Genomic DNA, 26100 nt, shown 5'->3' with positions numbered 1-26100 from the left:
CCTAACACTCCCTTTCCCTAACTTCGCAAATCACTGATCTTTGTTCGAAAAAAAATTACTTTCTTATCTCAAATACAAAAAACAAAAAAAAAATCTAAGAAAAACAAACGTCTGAATTTAATTGCTTATAACAAGTTCACACCTCTTATATTTTAGTGTATTATTCTATGTTTATTGGCCATAATAAATTCCTTAATACTTTAATGATGACAATTATTTTTCAATTAACAAACGACGATTTTTTTTGTCGACGTCGGTGGAGATCTTATCAACACTGAAAAATCACAAGTAATATAATAAATAAAATTCTATCAATTGAGGGGGTTAGAGAACGCCGCCAGAGGATATGACTTGATTTAGGTGGGAAAATAAAAATTAACAAAGAAAAAATAAATAAAAACAATGAGATTTTATTTACAGGCTGAAGTTGATGCTTTGAGAAGAGCAAATAATTCAAAAATTCTATTTCGTCCAATCTGTCGTATGATTGATTTTAATTAATTTTACCTGGTGACGTATAAGTAATAATTGTAATATAGCACTTTATAATTTCTATCCGAGATTAGGTGTAGCTATTCCCTAGTAGTTTTCTTTTTAAGAACGTATGCAGGAATGATTTTTAAAGTAAACATTTTTTAAGAAGAAATACAAACGTGGATTTTTTGAAAAAATATCATTTTTACGCTGGTCGTATGATTGGTATTAATTAACTTATCCAGGTGGCGTATAAGTTATATTTTTAATATAGCACTTATTCGTAAGACAACACAGAACAAAATTTAAATTTTGCACGGCTTATCTAAGATTAAATGTGGCTATAAGAAAAAAAATATTTCAAGTATAAATCAGCACTTTGGAAATAGTTAAAAAAAAATCTTCTTTTTCGGTCCACTGGTTGTATGATTGTTTTTAATTAATTTTAGTTGGTGTCGTATAGATAGTATTTCGAATACAGTACTTATACGTAAGAATATGCCGAGTAGAGTTTCAATTTTTTACTTTTCAGGGACATTTTTTTTTAAAGACGTGACTTCATTAAAACAACTATTTCTATGAAACATTACAAACGTGGATTTTGAAAAAAATCTTTATTTAATAAACAATGGAGTGGATTTTTTTTACACATATAATTTTTAAAAAGCACTCTAAGAGTGGACTTTTAAAAATTGAATGTTAAGATAGAATACAATCGTAGATTATAACAATTTATCATTTTATTCCGCTGATCTTAACTTATCTAGGTAGCGCATAAGTAATATTTTGAATACAACACTTATACGTAAGTAGACGCAGAGCAATGTTTAAATGTTGTAGGGTTTATTTCAGATTAAATGTGGCTATAAGGAAAGATTTATTTCCAGAACTATAAATCTGCATTTGGAAGACATTATTAATTGAAGAAATAACGTAGCCATAACTTAATTTTATTCTGCAATTGATGATTTCTTCTGCTAATTTTTCAAGGACTATGAAACCTTAATGATTATTACTTCCCTGGTCCTGTCATACATTAAAATGTTTAATAATAAAAAAATCATTTTGACTTGTTTTTAATATATCCTAGAGGGCGTATTCTTATTAACATAATTCATACGCCCTACAGATCCCTCAATTATTATTACTTATACCACATTAGGGTCAAAGCATAGTTTTAGAGGGAAGCTTTCATTTTTAATATTATTCCGAAAACCATCAGATCCATAAATGTACATGTGTGATTAATATTATCTATCAGAAATATAATTATTTAAAACAGGGTTTCATATTCCGCAAGTGAGTGCATCTTTAACGATTTTTCTCAAAGACTATCAAAGCTTTATCCCCAGTCATAAGTGAATATATTGATTGTAGAGTCATTTGCTTCATACGCCCTCTTGATTATTATTACTTATACGACCTCAGGAACCATACATAAGAACAAACACATTATATTTATAAATATTTATAGAAGTTTTGAAAGGTGTTGTATTAATATTAAAATAGGTCATACGCCCCGCGGACCCTGAATTATTATTACTTGTACAACACAAGGGCTACTTTGTAATTTATTTACTAAAAAAATAGAAATTGATGTGGAGTACAGTCATGCCGCTTCTGGTGTCCTAGAAAAACTATTCTTAAAAAAATTCACGCTTTTGGAGTCCTAGAAAAATTATTGTTAAAAAAATCCACGCTTCTGGTGTCCTAGAAAAACTATTCTACAAAAAAATTCACGCTTTTGGAGTCCTAGAAAAACTATTGTTAAAAAAATCCACGCTTCTGGTGTCCTAGAAAAACTATTATTTAAAAAATCCACTCTTCTGGTGTCCTGGTGTCGTAGAAAAATTATAATTTAAAAAATCATCCTAGAAAAAACTAATATTTAAAAAATCCACGCTTCTGGCGTCCTAGAAAAACTATTCTTTAAGAAATCCACACTTCTGGAGGTCCTAGAAAACATATTCTTTAAAAAAATCAACGCTTCTTGTGGTCATAGAAAAAATATTCTTTAAAAAATCCAGTCTTCCAGGTGGCCCTTGAGAAAATATTCTTTAAAAAATCCCCGCTTCTGGTGGTTCTAGAAAAAAATTCTTTAAAAAAAATCCCCGCTTCTGGTGTTTCTGGAAAAAATATTCTTTAAAAAATCCACCCTTTCTGATAGTCATTGAAAAAATATTATTTAAAAAATCCACCCTTTCTGATAGTCATTGAAAAAATATTCTTAAAAAACACGCATAGTTGGTACTTAAAAAAACGTTCTTTAAAAAATTCACGCCTTGTTGGTACTTAATAAAATCTTCTTAAAAAACACGCCTTGTTGAAACTTAAAAAATGTTCTTTAAAAAATCCACGACTTATTGGTACTTGAAAAAAATGTTTCTTTAAAAAATCCACGCCTTGTATTGGCTCTTGGAAAAAAATATTTATATTATTAAGGCTTCTTCTCTTTTTGTATCCTTGTGGTCGTATTAATATTAACATAAATCATACGCCCACCGGTCTTCTATTATTATTACTTACACCACCCAATGCTCATTTTTTAATTTTATTTGCTGAATTCCATATTGATTATTAAAAAATCCATGTTTCATTTAACTTTCTCCAGGTATTTTACATTAAAAATACTAGGTTTGTTTTTGCCCCTTAAAAAATATTCTTTAAATATCCACTCCTACATTAGCCCTTATATTTTTTTTAAATCCTTCAGATTGCTCTAGAAAAATCCACGGCATCAGATAATTCTTGAAAAACAATATTCTTTAAAAATCCACGCCTATTATTAGTCCTTTAAAAAAATATTCATATTATTGCTACATCTTCTTTTACCATATCCTTGGTGTTGTATGAATATCAATATAATTCATACGCCCAAAATTACCTTCAATTAATATTACTAATACAACCCAAGGGTGGGTTTTTAATTTATTTACTAAAATCCATATTTATTTAAAAAAATTATATTTTTATTTCCTTCCTCGATATTTTTTTTCTTTTTACTCTCCTTCACCCCCAAAATTGAACTTTACACCTGTAAACAAAAAATCAAAACGTCATTCCGATGATGATTTCAATAATGATTGCATGATTTTTTTCCAGTTTTGTAATAACTGCTATAATACAACCAGGTGATGATGAATTGTTGTAATACAATATTACTAACAATTTATCAATAGAAAAAATAAACAAACAACCGATAGTTCTATTCAAATGCAATTGCAGTCAAGTGCAATTAATTATGATGATGATGGCGATGATGATTATAGAGAAAAACTTTCCATTTGAAATTATAGTAATGCTGCTGCTGGTATTGTTGTTATTACTCGAGCAGTGATCGACAAGCAACCACCCACCCACCTAAGCATCATTTTCGCTTAGGTATTAGATTACAAAACGGGAAAATTGTAATTACATAAAGTCTCTCATCATCATCTGTCTATCTTTCCTATCGCTCATTCAGATTTATACGCCCGTTTTTTTTTTCGTTTACGTTTTGCGGTAATAAATTTCGTATCTTGTTAGTGGAGGGAACAACACAAATTTTTATAACTTTTTTTACACCGAGTTAGGGCATTGTAATCCGCCACCTCCATCCGACCCGCTTTGAGAGATTTTTATTTACAGTTGTTGTATACAATTACAAACAGCTCACCAGCTTGTTTCAATCACCTCTGTTGCCATTGTTCGAGAATATTACCACATAAAAAAACCGTACAAATTAAAATAGTTTGTAATCCTCGTGCCGTAATAGAGGTAGACGTGAGATAATCGGGTTAAAAGTATCTAGGGATGATAAATTAAAATAAAGTAATTATTTTAATTGATTCTCTATGTGATACAGATAGGTTGTGCAGGTTCTCTATTACAACACTATAAATTATTTAATGAATATATAGTAATAAACATAATTTTTCAAATATGTTCTGTGTGACGTATGACTATTGACACCACTCATACGCATCCTGTACACAGTACAGGGCATTGTAAGAAGTATTATTATTTTAGGGCACTCAGAGGCGTATGATTGACTTACATTTTTAAATATTTGCATACCTATTACATATAATTTAACATAGTTTTTTTATAGTACATTTGTACTTCAAAGTCCCCTTTGGACCCTTGAACACCCCTCCAATCTAGAATTGTTTTATGATTCCACTTAAAATTACTACTTTTTTCCCATCGAAAATTAGAAAGAGATTATCTCTCGGCAAGTGATTACTGAACGTAAACATTTAATCTTAACAGCTGTTAGACACGAAACCATCGAACCGCACCGCACACCAACAACTGTTGATTGTTCGCATTTTTTGGACTGCGTCACACACGATGATGTAGCGGCCGATAGACATACATAGATAACGAACGATGATGAAGAATATGAAAAACAAAACAAAATCTCAACAATTTAGAAATACTAAAATGTAGAGCAAATCAAATCTTCTGTGAAAAAAAAAACAAAACACACAATAGAACTGATAAGGCCATAATACGACGACAACAACGACGACCACCTATGAAAGACCCATATGAACTACTGCTGCTAACTTCGGGACAGACATTAATCGCTTTCGAAGAGAGTGTAGTGCAATGAAAATATAAATGTTGTTATCTTTAAGTGATTTAAAAACAAAAATTGTATAGCCGGCCACAAATCACGTACATACCATAAATGACTTAAGTCATAAAAAAAACACTTAAGGAATTTGCAAAATCCAAGTATCGAGGGGGGTTAACATGATTTTGTATTAGGATAGGTTCGAAATTGAGGAGAGCAGGGGTAAGCATGCAGCCTAAGTTTTTCGAGAACAATTTCCTAAGGCGTAGATTTTTCAAATCTTTTAAAAAATATTTTTTCAAGGGCCATACAAGGCGTGGATTTTTTTTAAGGAATATTTTTTCAAGGACCACAGACAGATGTGGATTTTTTAAAGAATATTTTTTCAAGGACCATATAAGGCGTCGATTTTTTTAAAGAATATTTTTTTTTCAAGGGCCACAGACAGGCGTGGATTTTTTAAAGAATATTTTTTCAAAGGGCCATACAAGTCGTGGATTTTTTAAAGAATATTTGTTCAAGGGCCACAGACAGGCGTGGATTTTTTAAAGAATATTTTTTCAAGGGCCACACAAGGCGTGGATTTTTTAAAGAATATTTTTTCAAGGGCCACACAAGGCGTGGATTTTTTAAAGAATATTTTTTCAAGGGCCACACAAGGCGTGGATTTTTTAAAGAATATTTTTTCAAAGGGCCATACAAGGCGTGGATTTTTTAAAGAATATTTTTTCAAAGGGCCATACAAGGCGTGGATTTTTTAAAGAATATTTTTTCAAAGGGCCATACAAGGCGTGGATTTTTTAAAGAATATTTTTTCAAAGGGCCATACAAGGCGTGGATTTTTTAAAGAATATTTTTTCAAAGGGCCATACAAGGCGTGGATTTTTTAAAGAATATTTTTTTCAAAGGGTCATACAAGGCGTGGATTTTTTAAAGAATATTTTTGCAAAGGGTCATACAAGGCGTGGATTTTTTAAAGAATATTTTTTCAAGGGTCATACAAGGCGTGGATTTTTTAAAGAATATTTTTTTGAGGATCAGAGACAGGCGTGGATTTTTTAAAGAATATTTTTTCAAGGGCCACAGACAGGTGTGGATTTTTTAAAGAATATTTTTTCAAAGAGCCATTCAGGGCGTGGATTTTTTAAAGAATATTTTTTCAAAGAGCCATTCAGGGCGTGGATTTTTTAAAGAATATTTTTTCAAAGAGCCATTCAGGGCGTGGATTTTTTAAAGAATATGTTTTCAAAAGGGTCATTCAAGGCGTGGATTGTTTAAAGAATATTTTTTCAAAGGGTCATACAAGGCGTGGATTTTTTAAAGAATATTTTTTCAAGGGCCACAGACAGGCGTGGATTTTTTAAAGAATATTTTTTCAAGGGCCACAGACAGGCGTGGATTTTTTAAAGAATATTTTTTCAAAGGGCCATACAAGGCGTGGATTTTTTAAAGAATATTTTTTCAAAGGGCCATACAAGGCGTGGATTTTTAAAGAATATTTTTTCAAGGGCCACAGACAGGCGTGGATTTTTAAAGAATATTTTTTCAAGGGCCACAGACAGGCGTGGATTTTTTAAAGAATATTTTTTCAAGGGCCACAGACAGGCGTGGATTTTTTAAAGAATATTTTTTCAAGGGCCACAGACAGGCGTGGATTTTTTAAAGAATATTTTTTCAAGGGCCACAGACAGGCGTGGATTTTTTAAAGAATATTTTTTCAAGGGCCACAGACAGGCGTGGATTTTTTAAAGAATATTTTTTCAAGGGCCACAGACAGGCGTGGATTTTTTAAAGAATATTTTTTCAAGGGCCACAGACAGGCGTGGATTTTTTAAAGAATATTTTTTCAAGGGCCACAGACAGGCGTGGATTTTTTAAAGAATATTTTTTCAAGGGCCACAGACAGGCGTGGATTTTTTAAAGAATATTTTTTCAAGGGCCACAGACAGGCGTGGATTTTTTAAAGAATATTTTTTCAAGGGCCACAGACAGGCGTGGATTTTTTAAAGAATATTTTTTCAAGGGCCACAGACAGGCGTGGATTTTTTAAAGAATATTTTTTCAAGGGCCACAGACAGGCGTGGATTTTTTAAAGAAAATTTTTTCAAGGGCCACAGACAGGCGTAGATTTTTTAAAGAAAATTTTTTCAAGAAACGGGCGAATAAATCTGAATGAGCGATAGGGTAGAAGACAGACAGATGATGGCGATCCATTTTTCAAGCAAAATAATTATTGAAAATTAAAAAAAAAAACAAAAATTATTACTGTCGTATTTTTATATTTTTTTTTTATAAAAAATTCGTTTTTTTATATTTGAATTTTATATTCGTTTTCAATAAAATTATTTTTTTTTTAATCCTTCAAATTTTTACTAATTTGTTTTTTCTTGCTCTTTCTTCTAGGCAAAGAACCAGCCTTGCGTTCATTTACCGAAATCAAACAGCTGCTCGACCAAGGCAAAAAACGTGAAGTGAAAAGTATTTTACGTGAAAATTCATGGCCCATTAATTCACCGATACGATCACAATTATGGCCAGCACTGTGTGCCCAACACAATACGAAACCACAAATGGTTGAGGGTTTCTATTGGGAGATGGTTCATCAGGTACGTATACGAGCACCTCCGATTTAGAAAATTGTAAATAATTTTTCTTCTTCTCTCCCCACGCTAGGTTTTCGGTACCACAGAACTATCGGAAAAGCCCATTATGTTACCAGCATTTGTTGATGCAACCCATTGCCTGCCGTATCATTTAACGCGTACCGGTCGAGCGGTAGCCGATCGTATTGTTAATGTATTGGGTTATGATTGTCCAGATATTACTTACAGTCCAGTATTGTATCCAATTGTATCGATCTTATTGCATTTTATGTCGGGTAAGTGAGCATTTATTTTTTTTAATTTTGTTAATAATTAGAATGAGAGGAAATTTAGTAAAAACTTTAGTGTGGGTCTTGGGGTCGTATAATTAATATTAATATGGTCATAGAGGGCGTGTGAGTAGTAGAAGTAATTTTAAATAATCATACGCCTATTCGTACTCAGAGTATTAATAATTGAAAGAAGTGGTGGTGTCGTATGGTAATGGGGGCGTATGAATATTGGGCATAATTTTAAATATTCATACGTCCGAATGTTTTGAAATTATTTTGGGATTTATTTATTCATAAAACTACGCCGATTTTTTTAATAATAAAAATTGTATATCATTGACCCGATCTTCAACCAAATATGATCCCTGAAACCAATAAGATTTCAAGCCATTATATTTATTGTATTTTGCTACCTATTCAGTCCACTTTCTATACCCAGCAGCGTGCATTTTCAATATTACCATTGTTTACATTGAATTTCCATAACAAAAAAGGTGTAAACTAATTGTTCTAACAAAAGGATACAATTTCGTAGATATTTCTCTTTCCACACAATTGATGACATATTTCATTATTTGCCTCAGACTCGTGGTTGGATGTACATTTTTCTATTTGCAATATTTATACACACCCTCACACATTTCCCCCATATAGTGGGAGTGACAGTTGTTGTATTTTTTTTTTGTCACCAGAGGCATATGGTTGGTTGTTGGTGCTGTCTCCAATTGCTCTAATTGTTTAATCACATGGTCACACTGAGGATGTTGACAATTGTCAAATGAAACAGATAGACAGGCCGATATACCTTACCTTGATATCAAAAGAAAAAAAATAATAATAAAAAAATAATAATTCTATAGTTTTAAAAATAAACTTTGCTAAATATAGACGAAGTTATTTAAACATTGAGTGTAATTAATTCATTTCAGTTTTATAGCTGTTATTAAAGTAGCAAATAAAGAAACAGCAGATAAAACCTATATTAATAGACATTGTTTAAAAATAACTTGTTTTTATATAAATTTTCCACATGTCTATAAACAAATTATCTACAGAGACGATATAAATGCATTCTATGTTTACACAGAAAGAGGAAACAAACATTTGCCCTTTATGGCAAAAGTATTTGTTCAGATATAGATATCATGTTGATTTTTTCTCAAATATATATTTTTTTAAAAAAATGGTTTTCAAGTACTATACAAGGCGTGGATTTTTTAAAAAATATTTTTTCAAGTACTATATAAGTCGGCCTACCTAGGATGTGGATGTTTTAAAGAATATTTTTTTTAGGGGTCACCAGAAGGCGTAGATTTTTATTGAGTATTTTTTCAGGGGTCACCAGACGGGGTAGATTTTTAATGAATATTTATTCAGGGGTCACCAGAAGGCGTAGATTTTTAAAAAAAATATTTTTTTCAAGCTTCACCTAAGGCGTATATTTTTTAAAAAAAATATTTTTTCAAGCTTCACCTAAGACGTATATTTTTAAAAAAAAATATTTTTTCAAGCTTCACCTAAGGTTTAGATTTTTAAAAAAAAATAATTTTTCAAGCTTCACCTAAGGTTTAGATTTTTAAAAAATATATTTTTTCAAGCTTCACCTAAGCCGTAAAATACTACTTACTTACTTAGCTGGCTACTTACTTACTTAGCAGAACGATTGTTCTATAAGCCGAGCTTAAAAAAGATTTTCAAGCGCGTCGGTCTTGTGCACATCTCCTCCAATTTGAAAGGCCACCTTCCAAGATGTTGTTTTCTACTTGGTCTTTCCATCTAATTCGTGGCCTTCCTATTCTGCGTGAACCATCAGCTGGTTCGCTTTTATATGCCTTCTGGGCTGGGACATCTTCATCCATTCTCAGAACATGACCTAGCCAAGGTAGTCCTTGCATCCATTCATCCATTCTCACAACATGACCTAGCCAACGTAGTCGCTGCATCTCAATATGTCTAACAATGCCGCTGTCCGAGAAAAGCTTGTACAGCTCATGGTTCATTCGACGGCGATATTCAGCGTCAACGCAGATCGGTCCATATACCTTCGGAGAATTTTTTCTCTCAAACACTCCAAGAGCTGCCTCATCTGCTTGCGCATGTACCCATGCTTCAGATCCATATAACAGCACGGGTAGTATCAGCGTCTTGTAATGTGTGCGTTTGGTCTGGCGAAAGGTGGCCTTGTTTGTAAACTGCTTACGTAGACCATAGTAACATCTGCTGGCCATCACAATCATTCTCCGAATTTCAAAACTGATGTCATTCATTTTGTATATGGCGGTACCAAGGTATATAATAATAGCACAGGTAGTATTAGCGTCTTGTAAAGTGTGAGTTTGGTCAGACGGGAGGTGGCCTTGTTCCTAAACTGCTTACTTAGACCATAGTAGCATCTGTTGGCCATCACAATCCTTCTCCGAATTTCAAAACTGATGTCAGTCGTTTTGTTTATGGCGGTACCAGGGTATATAAAATATTAAACTACCACGAAGCTGTAGTTCTCCCATTCCACAGTTAGTCCGAGTCTACTGGACGTCTTGTGCGTTGATATCATCAGCTTAGTCTTCTCGCCGTTTACTGCCAGACCCACTTTTGCAGACTCCTTCTCAATTTGTACAAAGGTGGCTGTTACCGCTCGCAATGTTCGACCCGTTATATCGATGTCATCGGCGTAGGCGAGTAACTGGCGTTGTTTGGTGTACAGAGTGTCATTTCTGTTCACCTTTGCCTCTCGTATAACCTTTTCCAGCAGGATATTAAAAGAGCACACGAAAAACTGTCACCATGTCTGAATCCTCGTCCGGTATTTAAGGGCTTCGATAGGTCCTTTCCGACTTTAACTTCTGACCTTGTGCCACTTAGAGTTATCCTGCATAGCCGTATTCTTTATGCAGCAATGTCAAACGCAGATATGGCTTTCAACACCTCTGGACGAATAGGGCTGTCGAATGCGGCTTTATAGTCAACGAATAGGTGGAATGTGTCGATGTGTTTTTCGTGGGTATTTTCCAGGATTTTGGCTGCTAACTCATGCCGTTGTCATGCATCATATCATGCCTTTGTCAGATGTTTCTTCATGAAAGCTGAATTTTCCGACGGTGAGATATTTTCCCTTCCGATTTGGGTATCGTAGGGTATCGTATGGTCGGCCCCGTCCGATTATACTGCTCCGCTCACTGGTTTTATGTTAAGTTCTGCAAATTTTTAATTACTTTTTTTAATTGTCAAGTCTTTATTATAATTTTTTGTTCGATGCTATTTCAATTTTTGAATCCTGTGTCGTATAAGTAATATTAATTCGGTAATAGATAGAGCGTATGCGTAATATTGTATTTGTAACACTCATACGCCATTTGTTTTAAATTTTCATATTAAATTTGTTTTATTTTCTACTATGCCATATCTATATTTTTGAACGGCACGTGAGCCAAAAACATATTTATACATATAAATAATTTAGAAAAAATTGTTTGCATTAACTTTTGCCAATTTTTGTTTTCTTTTAAATTTATTTTTATTTTCTATTTGTTGTTAACAATTTTTTTTCTCGTGCCAAATATATTGTTTTCTTCTTCTCAAATATTAATGAACCTTATTTTATTGTTAGCTGACAATGTGTACTATATGTATATATTTTTCCCCCAGATTGGGCAATACACATTTATCATTTTTTGTTTATGTTAATCCCACTTTTTTATTAGCCTCCCAGTTTGTTTCACATTTTTTTTTCATATCTTGATGCACATTATATAATGTGTGCAAGAAACAAAATAAAAAATAAGTAAAAAAAATTAGGGAGTGAGCGAAACAACTGTATAACCTAATATTCTTGTTGTTGTTGTTATTATATTTTGTTTATTTTCATAAATAAAATTTAGATTTGATTTTGTTTATACATTTTATTTGGTCTACACACAGACTTCCTCCCACCCTCCACTTCACTCCTGCTCGTCGTCACAATACCGCCTAAATAAGCTTTGGGGGATATAGTTGTTGTATTTACCATTTGACTGCTCGACTTGGCTTTTCTTTTATGTTTTTCTTCTTCGTTTTTTGTTTTGTTTATATTTATTTAGCATTTTTGTTTCGTACTTTGTTTACGAACACAATTTTTTGTTGTTGTTGACGATTAGAAGGAGATTTGTATTTGTATTTGGCTTTGGTTGTTGTTGTTCACGCATTTGCAGTTGAAATTAGATGACTGTCAGTCGTCAGTGGATAATTAGTATAAAGGTGAAAATAAAATTCCAAAGTAAATATAATATGTACATATATACATTTTCTATTATATACATATATGTATGTAGACAAAAAACAAATAATATATTTTAATGTATACAATTTGTATATACGAGGCAGGGTTTAACAATTTTTGGAATAGTGTGGATATTTGAAGAAATATTCGTTTGAGCCTGGAAATATTCTTTAACCAGTAAGGAAAGTAGAAAAGTCGGACTGGGCCGACTTTATGAAACCCTTCACCACTTGGGTATATTGTACATATGTATCCTTACAATTGTATATCAATGTTCCCTCGTAGGAACACACTATTGTCTTTTTGCAATCTATTATAAATTTAATTTCATTCGGTCAGATTTAGAGTCGTCTGCGTACCATGGGACAAATTTAAGGAAAAAGATTTATAGCAAAACTGATACACGCTTTTCGGTACACCGCACGGTTAAAAATGTAATCTCAATCAGACAACCGCTCGAAATACATATGGAAGCTATGGCTGGATCTGCACCAATTTCAACAAAACGCAATAACGTCATTCAAGTCTCAATTGGATACGTTGTGCAATATTTCGTATTAATCGCACAAACAATAGGAGTTTGGTGCACCATTTATGTAAAATCGGACGAAAATATATATTGGAGCTACATCTAAATCTGAACGGAACTTCATGGAACTTAGCACACATCGTTCTAGACTCACTTCAGTACGCCATGCCAAATTTCGTGGAAATCGAAGAATATATAGCGTCTTTGATGCAATATATATATATATATATGGAAGCTATTTCTAAATCTGAACTGATTTTCACGAAACTTAGCACACACCATTCTAAACTCAATTCAGTATTCTGTGCCAAATTTCGTGCTAATCGAGTGAATCATAAGGACTTTGGTGCACCATTTAACTTAAATCGGACGAAAATATATATGAGAGCTATATTTAAATCTGAACTGATTTTCACGAAACTTAACACAAATTATTCTATACTCAATTCAGTACCCTGTGCTAAATTTCGTAGAAATCGAAAGCTATTTAGGGACTTTGGTTTACCTATTTATCTTAAATCGGACGAATATATATATGAGAGCTATATCTAAATCTGAACCGATTTTCACGAAACTCAGCACACATCAATCTAGTCTCAATTCAGTACGATGTGCAAATCGAAAGCTTTTTAGGAACTTTGGTGCGCAACTTATCTTAAAATATATGTGGGAGCTATATCTAAATCTGAACCAATTTTTCCCAATTTCAATAGGGTTCGTCCTTGGACCAAATGAATGAGCTGTACCAAATTTCATCCAATTCGAATGATAAATGCCACCTGTACTTTGTTTACAATTTAACATAGACGGACGGACGGACATGCATAAATCGACTTAGGAAGTGATTCTATGCATATTCTCAAAAGGAACCATGTGTTTCCTTTTCTCGTTTCCTTTTGCCTGTTACAAACATATGCACAAAGACATAACACCCTGTACCACAGTGTGTGGTGAAGGGTATAAAAATCTACGCCTTGTTTGGACGTGGAGAAAATATTCTTTAAAAATTTACGCCTTGTTTGGAACTAGAAAAAATTTTCTTTAGATCTGAAAAAATATTCTTAAAAAATTTACGCATTGTTTGAACCTAGAAAAAATATTCTTTGGACCAGGAAAAAATATTCTTTAAAAATCAACGCCTGAGGAAGGTCTTCAAAAATATCCTGGAAAATATTCTTTATTCTTTTATTCACGCCTTAGAAAGGCCTTTAAAAAATATTCTTTACAAATCCACGCCAAAAATTATGTTTTAAAGATCTACGACTTAAAAAGGTCTTCAAAAATTATTTTTTAAAGATCTACGTCTTAAAAAGGTCTTCAAAAATTATTTTTTAAAGATCTACGTCTTAAAAAGGTCTTCATAAAATATTTTGTAAAAAAAATCCACGTCTTAAGAAAGTCTTCAACAATTTTTTAAATCTACGTCTTTGGAAGGTCTTCTTTGGATCTAGAAAAAATATTCTTTAAAAATCTACGCCTTCAAAAAATAATTATTAAAAACGATTTTTTAAAGATCCACGCCTTAGGAAGGTCTTCAAAAAAGATTCTTTAAAGATCCACGCCTTAGGAAGGTCTTCAAAAAGATCCTTTAAAGATCCACGCCTTAGGAAGGTCTTCAAAAAATATTCTTTAAAGATCCACGTCTTAGGAAGGTCTTCAAAAAAGATTCTTTAAAGATCCATGCCTTAGGAAGGTCTTCAAAAAAGATTCTTTAAAGATCCACGCCTTAGGAAGGTCTTCAAAAAATATTCTTTACAAATCCACGCCTTAGGAAAGTCTTCAAAACATATTCTTTACAAATCCACGCCTTAGGAAAGTCTTCAAAAGAGATTCTTTAAAGATCCACGCCTTAGGAAGGTATTCAAAAAATATTCTTTACAAATATACGCCTTAGGAAAGTCTTCAAAACATATTCTTATACAAATTCAAGCCTTAGGAAAGTCTTCATGAAATACTCTTTAAAAAATCCATGCCTTAGAAAGACTTTCAAAAATATTCTTTACAAATTCACGCCTTAGAAAGGTCTTCTAAAAATATTTTTTATATTGGTACTTTGGAGCGTATTAGTGTTGTCGTTACTTATACGGCATATCATACCCTTTACAATCAAATGGATTATAATTTCAATATTTTATTAGCTTTTGGGCAATTGCCGTGGTACAATATCATCCAACAATGTGGGTCACAACCTTGAAGATTTATTTCCGAAACAAAAAAAATATTCTATTGTAAATTATTATTCGCTTTGACATTTAAATTTGTTGGCCTCCCACAACATAACACATGTTGCTCTTTAACGCCCTACTGGGAAAAATAAATCAATTTGTTTTTTTTTTTTTTTTGTTATTTGTTGTCAAACTAAATATTTGCAATTATATTCAAATGCCTTAATGTCTACCCGTCCACGCATTCAATGCAAAGAAGATAAAATGGAGAAATCCCCAATTGCAAAGAATTTCCTAACACTTTCATGACATGTTGCCACTGTCGAATGCCGATGGCAGCCTTTCTATTGTCACGATAACAAGATAGGGTGAAATCATAAGTCATTATTGACCAATTCTCTGACAATAATCATAAATCTTTTAGTCTGCGTTGGCTTTATTTGTTTGTTCTGCTCTGCTCTGTTTGTTTGCGTTGAGATGCGGTACACCACGCAATACACCCGACGTCGACGACAACGACACATGACACAAGAGTCTCTGAAAGTTACTCACGAGCATTATGACATTGTCACGATAAGATCACACAACTGACAGACGGCCAAAAAATAGGCACATACATTCAAAAAATAAAAAACATATGACAAATATTTGAAAAATATAAGTCAACTATTCATCCTCCGCCCGCTGCTCCTCCCCCGATTTTTGGAGTGTGAAAGAGGGAAATTTTGAATGTAGAAATATAAAAAATAATATTTTTTTGCAGGCCATTAAGGTCTTGTATAATAACATTGTGTTCGAGAGATAAGAAGATAATATTAATCGTGGTGTGGGGGAAACTCAAAATAAAATAAAACATTATTGATATCAGCTCAGGAAAAAATATATAATAAAATAACAACACCAGCATGACTTAAGGTCAATTGAGTGTTTTGGTTCAGATGTGAAATTTGTTGTGTATTTTGTTTGACTTTCTAAGATGCAAGGTGGCCAACCTGAGCAGATATATCAAATAGAAAGTAAGGTAAAAAATATCTGGGTCTTTAAAAATTATTTTAAAAAAATTTGGTGGGTCTTTAGAATATTCCTTAAACAAATTCCAGGCCATTGGAAGGCCTTAGAAAATATTAATTAAAATTGTTTGGTACACTAGTGTTGTCATGACTTATACGCTATGCAGAACCATAGAACTACAAAGGGGTAATAATCTAAATATTTTATTAGGTATCAGACAAGGAAGGTCTTAAAAATGTCTACTGTAACAATTTCATGCCTTAGGAAAGCCATTGAAAAATAATTATTAAAAAATCCTGGCCTTAGAAAGGCCATCGAAAATTATTCTTTAAAAAGTCCAGGCCTTAGGATGGGCTTTGAAAAATATTCTTTAAAAATCCAGGCCTTAAGATGGGCTTCGAAAAATATTCTTTAAAAAATCCACGCCTTTGGTAGGTCTTCGAAAAATATTCTTTAAAAAACCCACGCCTTTGGTAGGTCTTCGAAAAATATTCTTTAAAAAATTCACGAATTAGGAAGGCCTTCGAAAAATATTCTTTAAAAAATCCACGCCTTAGAAAAGCATTCGAAAAATATTCTTTAAAAGATCCACGCCTTAGAAAGGCCATCGAAAATATTCTTTAAAAAATCTACGCCGTAGGAAGGCCTTCGAAAGGTATTCTTTAAGAAATCCACGCCTTAGGAAGGCCTTGAAAAAATATTCTTTAAAAAATGAACGCCTTAGGAAGGCCTACGAAAAGTATTCTGTCGCACACTGGGACGTATTAGTAGTGTCATGACTTATACGCTATGCAGTACCATTAGAGATAAAATGAGACAAAAAAGGTCTTCGAAAAATAATCTTAAAAAATGCTTGGCCTTCGAAAAATATTATTTAAAAATGCCAGGCCTTCGAGAATGAATCTTAAGAAATGCTTGGGCTTCGAAAAATATTATTTAAAAATGCCAGGCCTTCGAGAAATAATCTTAAAAAATACCAGGCCTTCGAAAAATATTCTTTAAAAATGCCAGGCCTTCGAAAAATATTCTTTAAACATGTCAGGCCTTCGAATAATATTCTTTAAAAAATCCCTGCATTTTGCACGTCTTCGAAAAATATTCTTTAAAAAATCCACGCTTTTGGCAGGGCTTCGAAAAATATTCTTTAAAAAACCCACGCCTTTGGTAGGTCTTCGAAAAATAATCTTTGAAAAATCCACAAATTAGGAAGGCCTTCAAAAAATATATTTTAAAACATCCAAGCCTTAGGAAGGCATTCGAAAAATATTCTTTAAAAGATCCACGCCTTAGAAAGGCCATCGAAAACATTTTTTAAAAAAAATCTACGCCTTAGGAAGGCCTTCGAAAGGTATTCTTTAAGAAATCCACGCCTTAGGAAGGCCTTGGAAAAATATTCTTTAAAAAATGCACGCCTTAAGAAAGCCATCGAAAAATATTCTTCAAAAAATCGACGCCTTAGGAAATATTCTCTAAAAAATCTACGCTCTAGGAAGGCCTTCGAAAGATATTCTTAAAAAATCCTTTGGCAGGTCTTCGAAAAATATTCTTTAGAAAATTCACGCCTTAGGAAGGTCTTCAAAAAATATACTTAAAAAATCCACACCTTAGGAAGGTCTTCGAAAAATATTCCTAAAAAAAGCCACGTCTTAGGAAGAGTCTTGAAAAATATTTTCTTCAAAAAAAATCCATTCTCTGAGAATTCTTCAAAAATGTTCTTCAATAATCTGATGTCCCTTTAAGAAATATTTTTATTTTTTGTTTTTAATTTTAATCAATTTCATTTTATACGGAAATGCCCCCATTAAATACTGACGGAAATGGCCTCACATGTCAATCCGTGGTGCAAAATTCTCTTTGTTTTCTCTTTTAAATTCAATTATACCGACTGGAGAGATAACAATCTACCTTGACTTCTGAAAGTCATTAAAACAACAACTACATATACCAACTGTCTGGAGGATCTTTAACTTTTTTATTATTTTCTTTTTTTTAATTATTAATAATATATTTATTTATTTATTTACATTAGTCTTTATACTATTTTTTATTTTCATTTGTTTAATTACTAATAATATTATTTTTTATTTATTTACTTCGGACTTAATTGCATTAAAATTTAATCAGAAAGAAAAAGAAAATAAAAACAAATGCACAAATTAACCATAAGCCAGATGTAAATATTTTTCCTTCTTTTCTTTTATTTTGTTTTCTCTCTTTGTGAACGCAATTCAACCATTAAAATCATCAATTATAAGCGTATTTTGTATATTTTCCTTATCACATTTAACTATTCGAAAAGTGCATGATTTTAATTATATACATACGTACATATATGTATATATTGTACATTATATATACATATATACAATTGTACTTATAAACAAATTAGCACAAAATCTACTTGAAGTCACTCTGCTTCTACTGATGCACTTTTTTCGAAAAGTTCGACGTGCTGTCGTTGATTATTGACGTTTTTCTTGATAAGTAGTGTCGGTTGGGAAAAACGGGATAGAGGGGCAAGCAATATCAGTTTTTTGTATTGATTATATACCGCATGACCGCATTTCTGCACTATGGACTATATGTTTGTCGATATTATGCTAAATATATTTAAATAGTCAATGGCATTTGCAGGGGCAGAGATAGAACTTTAGTACATATCTTTGAATCTTTTGGAAAATTTTCATCAGAAATTGAAATGATAAAACAATATTCTATTTGTCACACTTCATTTTAAAGCTTTAAAAAAGATCTCTCCAATAGGGCTTTAAAAATTAGAAAACACACACAAAGTAGTTGAAAATACTCGTTTAGTATCTTATTACACTGGGGCGTATTAGTGTGGTCGTTAATTATACGCCACGGAGTAATAATTAAAAATGGAAAACAAAGGAAAAAGGAAAAGGAAAACAAATCGTCCTTAAATATTAAACATATTATAAATCATTCAAATGAGCATTGCCTTTACAGGCAAAATAATTCGATAAAAAATATTCTTTGAATAATCCACGATTTGTTCATACTGGAAAAAATATTCTTTTAAAAAATCAACGCCTTGCAATTTAATAAAAATAATCCTCTAAATAATCCGCACTGTGAAAGTCCGTGAAAAATATTCTTTACCAATCCAAAAAATACTCAAAACTATGTCCGAACAACAAATGAATATTCTTTAAAAAACATTATTGAAAAATAACCTCTAAAATATTCATTGCAAATTCACATCCTCATTCTTTCAATATCCCGGGTTATTCTAGGAAAATTTGTCTTTAAAAATTGAAAATTTATTCTTATCAAAATGTATTCTTCAATAAATCCATGTCTTCATATGTTTTAAAAATGTATTCTTTATAATAACCCTTAAAAATATTCACGCTCTAGAGGTTCCTTAAAAAGCGTCTTTAACTAATCCAGGCACCTGATGGACCTTCAAAAATATTCTTTAAAAAATTCACGTCTACGATGACCCTTGAAGAAATGTTCTCTCTGAAGAAAGTGCTCATCAAAAAATTCAGTCACAAATAGTCCTCAAAAAACTAATGGTCTCTGAAAAATATGTTTAACAAAATCTACGCTCTGATGTATATAAACTATGTTTAAACGTTCTTTTGGAGTTTGGGAAAAATAAAATAATTAACCATGAGTCCAAGAGCGTATACGTATTGTCGTTAGTTATACGACATGATGTACCCTTTTGAATAAAATCGTTATGATCCTTAAAACTACCATATAACATACACGCTGCTTATGAAATTAAAAATATTCTTTAAAAATCTACGCCCTTGACGTCCCACATTCCGAAAGTGGAAAGTTCATATGTCATTGAAAAAAATTCCTGTTCACTCTATGATAGTCATAGAAAAACTATATTAAATAAGATCCTGAAAATGTCTTCATTTTAAAAATCCAGGCTCAAATAGTCATCGAAAAAGATATAAAAAGTTGACGTATTTTTGGTCTTTCAAATACTATTTTTTTCAATTCATTGTTGAAGATCTCTGAAAAAAAAAATTTAACAAAATCTATGTTCTGATGTAGATAAATCAACACCATGTTTGTTCAAGAATATATTTTTAAAGTCCAGGCTATGCTGATCTCTGAAGAATTAAAAAAACTAAAGGTATTTTTACTTTGAAAAATAAAATAATTTACCACGAGTTCACAGAGCGTATACGTGTTGTTATTAGTTATACGACTTGATGTACCCTTTTAAATAAGCTAGTTACGAACCTTTAAATAAATCTATAAAAATACACACTTCTTATGAACTTTAAAACTATTGTTTAAAATCTACGCTCCTAATTCAGAAATGCGTTGAGATATTGCCAATTCAAAAATCCACGCTCATGCAAGTCTATGAAAAAAGCCCTTCTCAAATTGTCCTTGAATTCACGGTATAATGGCATTTAAAAACTATTTTTAAAACATCCAAGCTCTGATGGCTTTCAAAAAAAAAATATTTAAAAAAAAATCCATGCTTTAATAGGGTTAAAAAAATATTCTTTAAAAGACCACAATACAATACTTTTTTTTTTAAAAAAAAAACTAACCGCTTGCGACCCTTTTCGTCGTTGCACAAACAATTTACTAACAACCTAGAGAGCGTATACGTGTTGCCATTAATTATACGACTTGGTGTACCTTTTGAAATTAAATTGTTATTTAAGGAAATATTTTAGAAAATCATAACTTGAAAATCGTATAAAATATAAATATAAGGATTTTGCTATATAGTTAGAAACATCTGTCTACGGTTTATAGTATATTTCATGACTTAGTGAAAATATTTTAAAGCTGAGAATTGTGTCAAAAACACATTTGTTCCACTTGGGTAATCTTGAAAAGTCGTTAAGATTGATTGGTTTTTACGACCAAGTAAATAAATATCCAAATATCCGACACCTGTGAAATGTTATTCTCTGTGTCTAAGTTGCCGCTTCGAAGATCCGTCACCTGCGGAAATGTTATTCCCAGTTTTTAGGTTACCGTTTTATTTATCTCCTAAGTGCCGTTCGATTACCTTTTTGATAAGTTCTCATATGTATATATCTAAAATCCATCACCTATGACAATATTATTTACAACATTCAGGTTACCTCATTTTGTATTATGCGATCCACAATGTATGACGGCATATTCTGTTTGTAATGTGATTGAATTTCATTTAGAATTCTGTTTTTTTTACAATTCAATGAGATTATTTACATATTACGTTTTCAATTTTCAATTATACAATATTAGTTGATGAACCGATGACATTATTTTGTAAATTTTATAATCAATATATGGGAATTGATTATTGGACATATTTTATATATAAGTAAATTGCAGTTGTTTCTGTAGGGTAAAGAAATTATTTTTTGCTTAGCAATGATTGTAAAGAGCATGGGAATTTTTGAGATCAATGATAAGTTATAATTAAAAAAAATATTAAACATTTTCGTTCGGAATTTTTTTTTTCTTTGATGGGATATATTTTGAAACCAAATTCTGTGAAATATGTGGAAAAATTGAGTTCTACGACAAGGTTTTAATTTTTGAACTATAGGTAACATGGACGTATACGTTATAACTCCAAATATCCGTCCCATTGTATAGTCTTTACTAAGACGTATAGGTTATGACATCAATTATACGCACTTGACTATTTTTCGCCTTAGCTAAGCCAGTGCTAAAATTTCATCCAGATCGTATTGTTTTTTTTTAGATCAATGGCAAATTCTAGTTTTTTATTTAAAAAGAAATATTTCAGAAATGTGGAAACATTTTGAAATATGAAAATAATCCGTTCAAAAATTTAGTCTTTAATGGATCTAATTTCTGTGAAATATGAAGAAGTAATTTTAATTTTTTTACTATAGGTTTTAGTTTTTGAACTATAGGTAACAGGGACGTGTACGTTATGGCATCAATTATACGCCCTATTGTATAGTCTTCGTAAAAGCGTATACGTTGTGACACCAATTATACACCGTATTTAATATTCTTGACTATTTTTCGCCTTAAGTAAACCAGTGCTCAAAATTTCATCCAGATCCTATTGATTTTTTCTTCCCACATATGAAAAATTCCGGTCAGAATATTATTCTTTGATAGGATATATATAGAACCCAAATTCGATAAAATATGAAGTAGTAATTTTGTATATGCATAATTAGTCTGAATAAGTGAAATAATTAAGTTCTACGGCAAGGTTTTAATTTTTGAACTATTGGTAGCATTGACGTATACGTTAATTTACGCTCTATTGTATAGACTTAGCAAAGACGTATACGTTTTGACACCAATTATACGCCCTACTGTATATTCTTGACTATTTTACGCCTAAACTAAACCACTTCCCAAATTTAATTCTGAAATTGTCGAAATAAAAGAGGAAAAAAAATCAAATGCTCTAAACTATCCAACATAAATCTTTGATATTCTAAAAATGTTGTTAAAATGCCGCATACGTTACGACCTCAATTATACGCCCTATCTTAATATAGGGTTACGTCTCAAGTAAAACATATCCTATGGAATATGAAGGAATAATTTTGTGTATGTATATGTAAATAAAAAAATTATTTTCCTGAAATATTCAGCAACAAATTTTCAAATTATTAAATGTTGGTATAATGGACGTATACGTTACGACACAAATTATACGCCCTATTGTATTGTGTTTAATATTTTACGTCTTTATTGATACCAAATGCTCTACTATAACCCTGAAAGAAGATTAACAATCAATACAGTTCAGTTCCACTTAAATTACAATTAAAATTAAGACATTTCCTTATATGTACGGCATACAACAACACATACATCACTGTCCCCTGTCAGTCTTCTTCCTTATCAGTAAATCATCATATAAACGAAAGAAAGGGCTTCAATAACTATATATATTTTAACTCAATTCAACCGGTTCTAAGTGGTAATAATTGGAGTGCGAATGTTCAGAGCAATAGTGATAGAATGCGAAATATATTGTATTAAAAATACAATAACAACAACGGCTGCACTATATATGTCCGAACATATATATATATATATATATATATCACCTCCCCATTACTAAACACCAGGCACAGTCAGGCCGGCAGGCAATCACTCAACCTGAAATGAGCTGATAACAAATAAATCAAATAATAAAAAGTAGAAGAAAAAAATTGAAAATGATTTCATATGTATGGACTCAGAGAAAAAAAAAATGCAAATCAAATAAAAACACTTCACAATACACAACTCATTATTATTTTTATAAAAAAATCACTGCAAATTATATTTGTAATCCCAAAGCGGCAGGGAATTTCGAAATGAAATGCAAAATCAAACAACAACAATAAAAACAATAGCAAATATATATGCGATGGGGAGTACACTTAATCTCAATTGGCCTTTTTCAACTTTGCAGATAGTAAATGGCATTTTTTTTGTTTTGTTCTGCTCAGCAGTTGTAAATCAGCGTAAAAGAAGAAACAGTGCCAGAGTAAATCATCCAGAAAAAATGTTGTAGCCTATCAGCCTGGCATGGCCCGTCCGGCCGGGCCTTATCAATTATTAATTTCTAATTAAGTTTATAACTTCACGATAAAAAAACAGGGCAAAAAGGGTCATAAAGTTGTTTGTGTATACAAAAGTAAATATTCTTTAAAAACTTCACAACCTATACATTGAAAAAAAAAATATTTTTAAGAAAGTCGAAGTCGATCTTTGAAGAAATTTAAAATATCCATGGTTTGTTGGTCTTTGAAAAATATTCTTTAAACATCCACACTGCCTTAAAATTCCTTAAAGACTTCTCGCTTATATCGTATTTTCATCGCCCAACAAATTTTTAACTACGAACCTAGAGACCGTATACGTGTTGTCGTTAATTATACGGCCTGATGTACCTTTTTGGAATAAAATCGTTATTAAAACTAATATTTTAGTAGATTTGGAAATCTTTCAATATATAAATTTAATAATCTCGCTATATTTTTAAGAAAACATCAGTAGCTACTGAAGGTTTATTGTTCTTTATCGTGGCTATATTAAAATAATTGAAGAATATTATTTTAAAATCTATAATAAACGATTTTCTTTTTTTAAGAAATCATACATTTTTTAAAAATATTTTTCTAGGAATATCAGAGCATAGATTTTCTAACGAATAACTCCGAATATTTTTTTAATGTCAAAGCTCATGGATTTATTTAAATAAAATGAGTACAATGTGGCGGATAAGTAACGACAACACTAATACGCCACAATATACATGAAACATTTAGTCTTTTTCATTGTTAACCATTACAGGCTTAGATTTTTAAGGCTAAGATTTTTAAGTGATATTTTTTTCAAAATTTCATAAACGCTTTGACTTTTTAAGTAGTATTTATAACCTACACAGCTATGTTGTCAGGGTATTATAGCTTTGTGCAGCCCCGAAAGTTTGTAACGCCGCGATATATTGGTCCTAGACCCACCTTCAAGTATACCGATCGTCATATCTCGACTAGCTAACTCGATCTAGACATGTGTCTCCGTCCGTCTATCCATTATATTTTGAAAACACGATACAGGCCACAGTTATGGACCAATCTTCACGAAATTTTGCATGCAGGATGAGTTCTGGCTAATGATGACCCCTATTGTTTCTGATATAGATCAGTTAATATTTAGGGGATGAAATGGACCAAATACTTAATTTTTGTTGGTTTTTCTGGTCGCTCTAGAGGCCGCAATTATGGTCCGAACATCGCAATATTTTGCATGGAGAACGGGATCGGGCCAATGAATAAGCATCCCTGTTTTGATAAAGATTGATCAATATTTAGCGGGTCAAATGGACCCCGACTTTTGTGTGAAAAATGACAAAATTTGTATTCGTATATATCGTATATATTTGCCCCTGAAGGACATAGACCCGAGAAGTTGATACTATATCCAAGAGGAGTGGTTGACCTTTAAATCGATATCAATTTTATTGTCATATGTCCTCGGATGTGAGAGTTACACTTAAATATTAACAGGTGCTTACGTATTCAGATATTATTTAGTAGCACATTAACACACTAGAGGGCGGAAATATAATGCTGATCGATGTAAAATGTTCCATAAGGTTCCAGTTATGGTCAAGAAAAACACCTAGAATTTTCGTTGACGATCAGATTATAATTTTGGGATGAAGTCGATCTATAGCCCACAATTATAAGCCGAACATGAAAACACAACCCACGGTGAATGGAATCTGGACAAGTAATTAGAAGAACTGTAGTGAATATTAGAAATTTCAGAAAATATGTCGGTGTAAGGAAGAGCTGCTGTTGACCTCTAATCGGGCAAGAGTATGCAACTATCACGAAATAAAAATAAAATAAAAATCCGCAGAATGTTAGATTTCCGTGGTAGTTGTGTAGGTTATCGTATGTTCGTCCAACTATATTGCTCCGCTCACTGGTTTATAAGTCGTTAATACAAGGCTTGGAATTTTTATGGAATATTTTTAAGGCGTGGATTATTCAAGAAAAATTTCTCTGTGTGAATTTTTTAAGAATACTTTTAGGCGTGGATTTTTCAAAGAATATTTTTTCAAGGATTATTAAGGCGTGAATTTTTCAAAGAATATTTTTTCAAGGACTATTAAGGCGTGGATTTTTCAAAGAATATTTTTTCAAGGCTTCCTAAGGCGTGGATTTTTCAAAAAATATTTTTTTAAGGCTTTCAGGCTTCCTAAGGCGTGGATTTTTCAAAGAATATTTTTTCAAGGCTTCCTAAGGCGTGGATTTTTCAAAGAATATTTTTTCATGGATTATTAAGGTGTGGATTTTTCAAAGAATATTTTTTCAAGGATTATTAAGGTGTGGATTTTTCAAAAAATATTTTTTCAAGGATTATTAAGGCGTGGATTTGTCAAAGAATATTTTTTCAAGGATTATTAAGGCGTGGATTTTTCAAAGAATATTTTTTCAAGGATTATTAAGGCGTGGATTTGTCAAAGAATATTTTTTCATGGATTATTAAGGTGTGGATTTTTCAAACAATATTTTTTCAAGAAGAAGATAATAGGTGTGGATTTTTCAAAGAATATTTTTTCAATGTCTGTTTAAGGCGTGGATTTTTCAAAGAATATTTTTTCAAGGTCTGTCTAAGGCGTGGATTTTTCAAAGAATATTTTTTCAAGGACTATTAAGGCGTGGATTTTTCAAAGAATATTTTTTCAAGGACTATTAAGGCGTGGATTTTTCAAAGAATATTTTTTCAAGG

General features: G+C 31.7%; 1 protein-coding gene across 3 annotated transcripts in view; it reads left to right on the top strand.

The window, feature by feature from the left end:
* The window catches only part of LOC133332237 (GTPase-activating protein skywalker), a 45094-nt gene that overhangs the window by 4068 nt on the left and 14926 nt on the right, over positions 1–26100 (top strand). For all 3 annotated transcript variants that reach the window (XM_061540630.1, XM_061540638.1, XM_061540623.1), the window contains exons 2-3: positions 7439–7641; positions 7709–7913. In XM_061540630.1, the coding sequence (XP_061396614.1) occupies positions 7439–7641; positions 7709–7913 (408 nt within the window). The remainder of the gene's footprint in view (positions 1–7438; positions 7642–7708; positions 7914–26100) is intronic.

Source organism: Musca vetustissima, unplaced genomic scaffold (assembly GCF_032173495.1).
Source record: "Musca vetustissima isolate MV318-11 ecotype Yass unplaced genomic scaffold, APGP_CSIRO_Mvet_v1 utg9877, whole genome shotgun sequence".
Classification (NCBI taxonomy): Eukaryota; Metazoa; Arthropoda; class Insecta; order Diptera; family Muscidae; genus Musca; species Musca vetustissima.
The sequence above is the reverse complement of the archived record's forward strand: the minus strand, read 5'-3'. Positions and strand labels throughout refer to the sequence as shown.